This window comes from Nicotiana sylvestris, chromosome 10 (assembly GCF_000393655.2).
Source record: "Nicotiana sylvestris chromosome 10, ASM39365v2, whole genome shotgun sequence".
NCBI classification, from domain to species: Eukaryota; Viridiplantae; Streptophyta; class Magnoliopsida; order Solanales; family Solanaceae; genus Nicotiana; species Nicotiana sylvestris.
In genome coordinates this window covers 11,872,768-11,878,340 of record NC_091066.1, presented here as the reverse complement: position 1 = coordinate 11,878,340, position 5,573 = coordinate 11,872,768, and the positions used below count along the sequence as shown (strand labels likewise).

At 33.9% G+C, this 5,573-nt stretch overlaps 1 protein-coding gene across 1 annotated transcript; it reads left to right on the top strand.

Annotated features, from left to right (window-relative positions):
* Positions 1-764: 764 nt before the first annotated feature.
* On the top strand, positions 765-1,917 carry LOC104213602 (pre-mRNA-splicing factor 38-like). Its single transcript, XM_009763134.2, has one exon. It carries the CDS (start codon positions 832-834, stop codon positions 1,915-1,917), a length of 1,086 nt encoding a protein of 361 aa, XP_009761436.2. The 5' UTR covers positions 765-831.
* Positions 1,918-5,573: the final 3,656 nt, after the last annotated feature.

Genomic DNA, 5,573 nt, shown 5'->3' with positions numbered 1-5,573 from the left:
TTGGTTGGCTTGCCTAGCTTTCACTAGTAGGCGCCATCACGACTCTCGAGAGTAGGAAATTCGGGTCGTGACAAATAATTAATAATTTTGCATTTCAAAAGTTAAAAAATAAACTTCAATAATAATATATGACGATTTTTCACAAAAAAAAAACATAGACCTCATTCATATTTGGCTTTAGGCCGCCAATTATGTCGAGTCGCCCCTGCTAATTAAGAGTTAAATGTGAAAATACATGAATTAAGTAGCGGAAAATAATTCCTCTCCTCCATACTTTTTGGGGTGATGGTTTAACATGAACTCATACAACCAGGGGCGGATTTAGGGGGGCGCAACTTCGCCAAAAAGATACACTGTATATATAAGGCAAAATCTATTTTTTACCTCTATATATTAAGTTTTGAACCCCCTTAACACAATCCAAAAGTGTAGTTTAGTGGTCAAGGGGGTTTAAAATCTACATAAGGTATGAGTTCAATTCCCACTAGATACAAAATTTTATTTTTGAACCCCCTTCGATATACAACAAGTCTAAAGACAATTTCGTTCATCTATATTGGAAAACTAATTCAAAGTTGTAATAGGAAACTTAAATTGTTTAGGATTTGATATTTGCTAGTTTATTTAACTCATGTCTAAATAAGAGTTGTAATCAGAATTACTATAGGAATATGATTTCCCATTTCTAGTTGAAAAAGATTTCGTACTATTATAAATAGGGGTATTGCAAGCGTTACGTGTGGAGAATTGTAGCGTAGATTTATAATAAAATAATTTTTCCTTCATATTGGTAAACCCTCTCTACTCTGATCCGATTAGGGTTTGACAGTCATGGCGAATCGCACCGATCCATTGGCAAAGAGCATTAGGGGAACGAACCCACATAATCTGGTGGAGCAAATCCTGAGGTCTAAAATATACCAAAACATCTACTGGAAAGAACAATGTTTCGGATTGACAGCAGAAACCCTAGTCGACAAAGCCATGGAACTCGACCACCTCGGAGGTACATTCGGCGACAATAGAAAACCCACACCCTTTATATGCCTCATCATGAAGATGCTCCAAATCCAACCTGAAAAAGACATAGTTGTGGAGTTGATAAAAAACGAAGATTACAAGTATGTTCGTGCTCTTGGAGCTTTTTATTTGCGGATTACGGGTACAGATATCGATATTTATCGATACCTTGAGCCTCTCTACAATGATTATCGGAAGCTCAGACGTAAATTAGCTGATGGGCAGTATGCACTGACACGCGTGGATGAGTATATTGACGAGCTTGTGAGGACAGATTACTCTTGTGATATTGCTTTGCGTCGTATCAAGAAAAGATCGCAATTGGAACATAATGGACAGCTGGAACCTCGGATAAGTGCGTTGGAAGATGACTTTGAAGAGGAAGAGGAAAAGGATGAAAATGAACCACTTGCCACTGCATTAGATGATGAGTATGAAAAGGATTACTATGACATGGATCGTGACTATGATAGAGATCGAGATTATGATAGAGACTATGACAGAGATCGTGAATATGACAGGGAACGTGGCAGAAGTGACAGGGATAGAGATAGAGACAGGGACTGGGACCGTCTTCGCCTCAGGGACAGGAAGGCCAGAGAACTTGACCGTGAGCGTGATCCGCATAGGAGTTATTGTAGGAGCAGCAGTAGAAACAGAGACCGTAAAGATTGTGGTGATGATCGTCGTAAAAGGCATGCTCGCAGCAGTTCTAGTCCTGCTCGGGATGAACCCAAGAAAAAGAAGGAGAAGAAAGATGATAGAACAGATCATCCAGAGATAGCAGAAGCCAACAGGCTTTGGGCTTCGCTAGTTCCTCTAGTACTATTATTAGCTGATGCTACAAAGTCCCAACAAATATTTGAGTTCGGTTGGAAAAAAAAATTGAAAAATTAATTTTGTAGTAGGAAACTTAATTGTTTATGATTTGATATTTTCTAGTTTATTTAATTGATGTCTAAATAGAAATTATCTTCAAAATTACAATACTAAAAAGGGAGAAAAACCAACTGCCAAAACTGACCGATGTTGGTCGGTATTTGGCAAAAATCGATCGAAAACCGACCAATTCGTGGCGATCGGTAATCGTAACTTTGGTCATTATTTTTCGACCGATTTCGCGGTCAATTAAATTCAAAAAAGAAAAAAATTGCCGAAAAAATCTACCGAATCTACTACTAGACCATTGGTGTATTTTATTTCTGGGGACTATACTGTGGCAGGATACTAATCTACTACTAGACCATTGGTGTATTTTATTTCAAGACTGTTTTTATTTTATTTATACTCTATATTATATTTTCACGCGAAAATAACCGATCAATGTCGGTCGATTTTATTTAAAAACAAAATTACCGAGAGAAATTGGTTACTTTTTTAAAATGACCCGCCGAAATAATCGACCGGAATCGGTCGATTTTTTTAATACTAATTTTAATTTATTTTAAAAGAGAAAACGACCAAAGTTGGTCGGTTCCTTGTAAAATAAATTTGTAGGATGCAAAAATAGTTTCCCGCATTTTTGCGCCAAAAATACCCCATCAAAGTTGGTCAGTTTTGTAAAAAAGAATTAAAGTTTTTTTTTTTTTTTTGAAAAATCGACTGACTTCGATAAGTTTTTGGGCAGATTTTTTGATCGATCGAAATCGGCCGATAGACCGCGGTCGGTTTTGACCGAATTTCTAGTAGTGTTAATATAGTATAGGGGTATTACTATATAAATAGATTTCTGGTTGAAATAGATTTCGTGTATAGGGGTATTACTATATAAATAGTCGGTTTTGGCTTTCATGTTTCTAGTTGAAATAGATTTCGTACTATTATAAATAAAGATATTGCTAGCTTTATCTGTGAAAAAATATTAAATTGTAGTGGAGATCTATAATAAAATATTCTTTCCTTCAAACTATATATAGATGAGAATATTTTCAACTTTACGGTGTTTCAAATTATCACATTCTTGCCTCCACCTGTAGTAAATTGTTTAAGAAACCGACAGCTTGTACTCAATTTGCCTTTGTTATTCATCCTTTTGAATCTCTTAAGCTTAAGGGATCATACTTTCACTCGTGTTATAACTCTGATGCGATTCCCAAGAAAAGAAAACAGAAAAAAAAAATCTGATGGGATTACTTTTGGCCTCTTCTGACTTTATCTTTTTTTATTTTTATCCGGTATCTATTACCCCCATAAGCTCGAGTAATATGACTCTATGCCCAAAACTCAACTCGGGACATGTTAAGAATGGAGATCACTCCATCACAACCTTTGTGGTAGTTCACAATGATGTAAAATATATATTTAAAGAATTGACCCACGACCTTGTGTGTCAGAGTCTGAAACAATTTTGTAAAACGATATATACTATGCGGTTTCTTCACGATATTTGGCTATTTTTAAAAAAATAGGTTTTTTTATTGTGATTTATGGTTATAAAAAGTTATTTATGAATTCCTCTCTCCGTGTGAAGTTAGTTTATGATTATTTCTTTTTTAAAAAAAAAGACGCCTTAAAAAATGATTATAAAAAGAGATCACAGATCAATAAGGAATCATGATAAGAAATAAAATTCGGAACCCTCTATTCTTTTTGGGAAGGAGGGAGCACGATCTTTACGAAACTGTCAAGTTATTATAAAATATTGCTGTCAACAATAACCACCACCTATTGCTACGGTTTCGGAAAAAATCAATAGTTTTAGCTTAAAAAGTATATTTATATTAAAACATTTATTAACTGTGTACAAATATTAATTTAGAGCCTAATTATTAACACTTGAATTAATTATCCTAAAATTCAGAGCTTATAAGATTGAAATTATGAGTAGAATTGTTAAAAAAGAAAATACAAGTATATTAATTATCATGCATTGCTCAATTGAACAATATCCTTCATAAGGTAGATGTAAGGTCTGCGTACATATTACTCTTTTCAGACTCTACATGAATTTTTTGTTGTTATTATTGTTGTTGCTGCTTCTCAATCAGTAATCAGTCTTTTTAATCATTAACTAACTCCTAAATGAATCATAAGCCAATATAATAGAAAAATTCACCACTAAAGGTTGTATTAGAGTGACGAGTATTCCTCTATCATTATCAAATCTTCTTTGGTATACGGCACGCTTTTGCCCCCCAAAGTTTGACTTTACAATGCAAATCAAATTAAAATAGTCGGATATCGAACACCGGGTGCATAAATATAAGAGACTAAACTATGTTAGTTAAGCTGAGAAGTTTTTTCTGTTGGTTCCTTAAACAGATATTAAACATGTATTATAACAGCAATAATCATGTCTAGGGATGAATATAAGTTGGTTCTTGAACTGCAGATCTACAATACTGAATTTCTATCTGCAAAAATAAATAGTGCTAAAGATCAGTGTTCAAAAACCTTGGGCCTGTCAGTTTTAGCTGTTATTCCATGATTCAACAAATTTTTCTAGTATAAACTAGCTAATATCAATTTAATAAAGAATAACTGTACACACGAAAAATGTAATAGTTTTTCTGTTGCAAATTAATCACAGTCGTCATCTTCTTATTGATAAACGGTACTGTTAAATATAACTTTTTGCTAGTTGCATATATACAGCCACTTTATACGAACATCTTTTATTTCGATCATGCACCGCTTAATTAAGTCCGTCATCTATATATAATCATAATTTAATACTCCCTCTGTTCGACTCTGCATGACATAAGTCAAACTAACTAATTTCAATGTGAAATCGAACATATAATCTTCAAATTTTTCAAAAAAAAAAAAAAATTACATATTCTTAAATTACGTAAAAAATCATCCACTATAAGTAGTATATCACTAGTTTGCAATCCCCAAAAAAAAAGTTTGCAAAAAACCTAATCAAAAGAAAACTCCTACAATTCTCCAAATTATAACGGTGTGTCATATTATAAAATAAAACATTGGAAGTTCTTTCTTAATGCTTTATTTTTTATTTCTTATTACGCATTGTTTAATTTCACGCTTCCTAGTACATGGTCAATTTAAAAATAAAAACTAGAAAGCCATTGCTAGTTATTATTAATTGAATAAAATAATACCCGTGGCTATTGTAATCCACAATGTACGTATGTTTCACGCTTCGTAGTACATGCTCAATTAAACAAAAGCCATGGATTGTTAATTGAATAAAAGAAGAGTCATTTTAACACTATATATATATTTGCTCAAGCAATTACATTCTCACATAATTTCCAGGGACTCTTAACTATTATCTCTTCTCCTTTTCTTCATAAATACTCCACATTAAAGTACGTAAACTTATAGTAATGGGTATCTCAGCTTGTTTTGTTAGAGTTGTTGTTGTCTTAATTGTTCTTCTTGTTAGTGATATAGAGCAGACATCTGGTATGGTTGGCAGGCGATTGCTTGGTGCAGGTGCAGGTTCCGGCGGAAGTGGTGGCAAGGAATTGATTTTTGACCGTGCAACTTTCCGCAGTGCTATGCCCCCTACACGTGGAAGGTTCGGTGGTTCCGCTAATACTACAAGTGTAGGTATCGGTGTGAGTGCAGGTGGAAGTTTCGGTGGT

Excerpts from the sequence above, each read along its gene's own strand:
- LOC104213602 (XM_009763134.2), top strand. The coding sequence starts at position 832 with ATGGCGAATCGCACCGATCCATTGGCAAAGAGCATTAGGGGAACGAAC.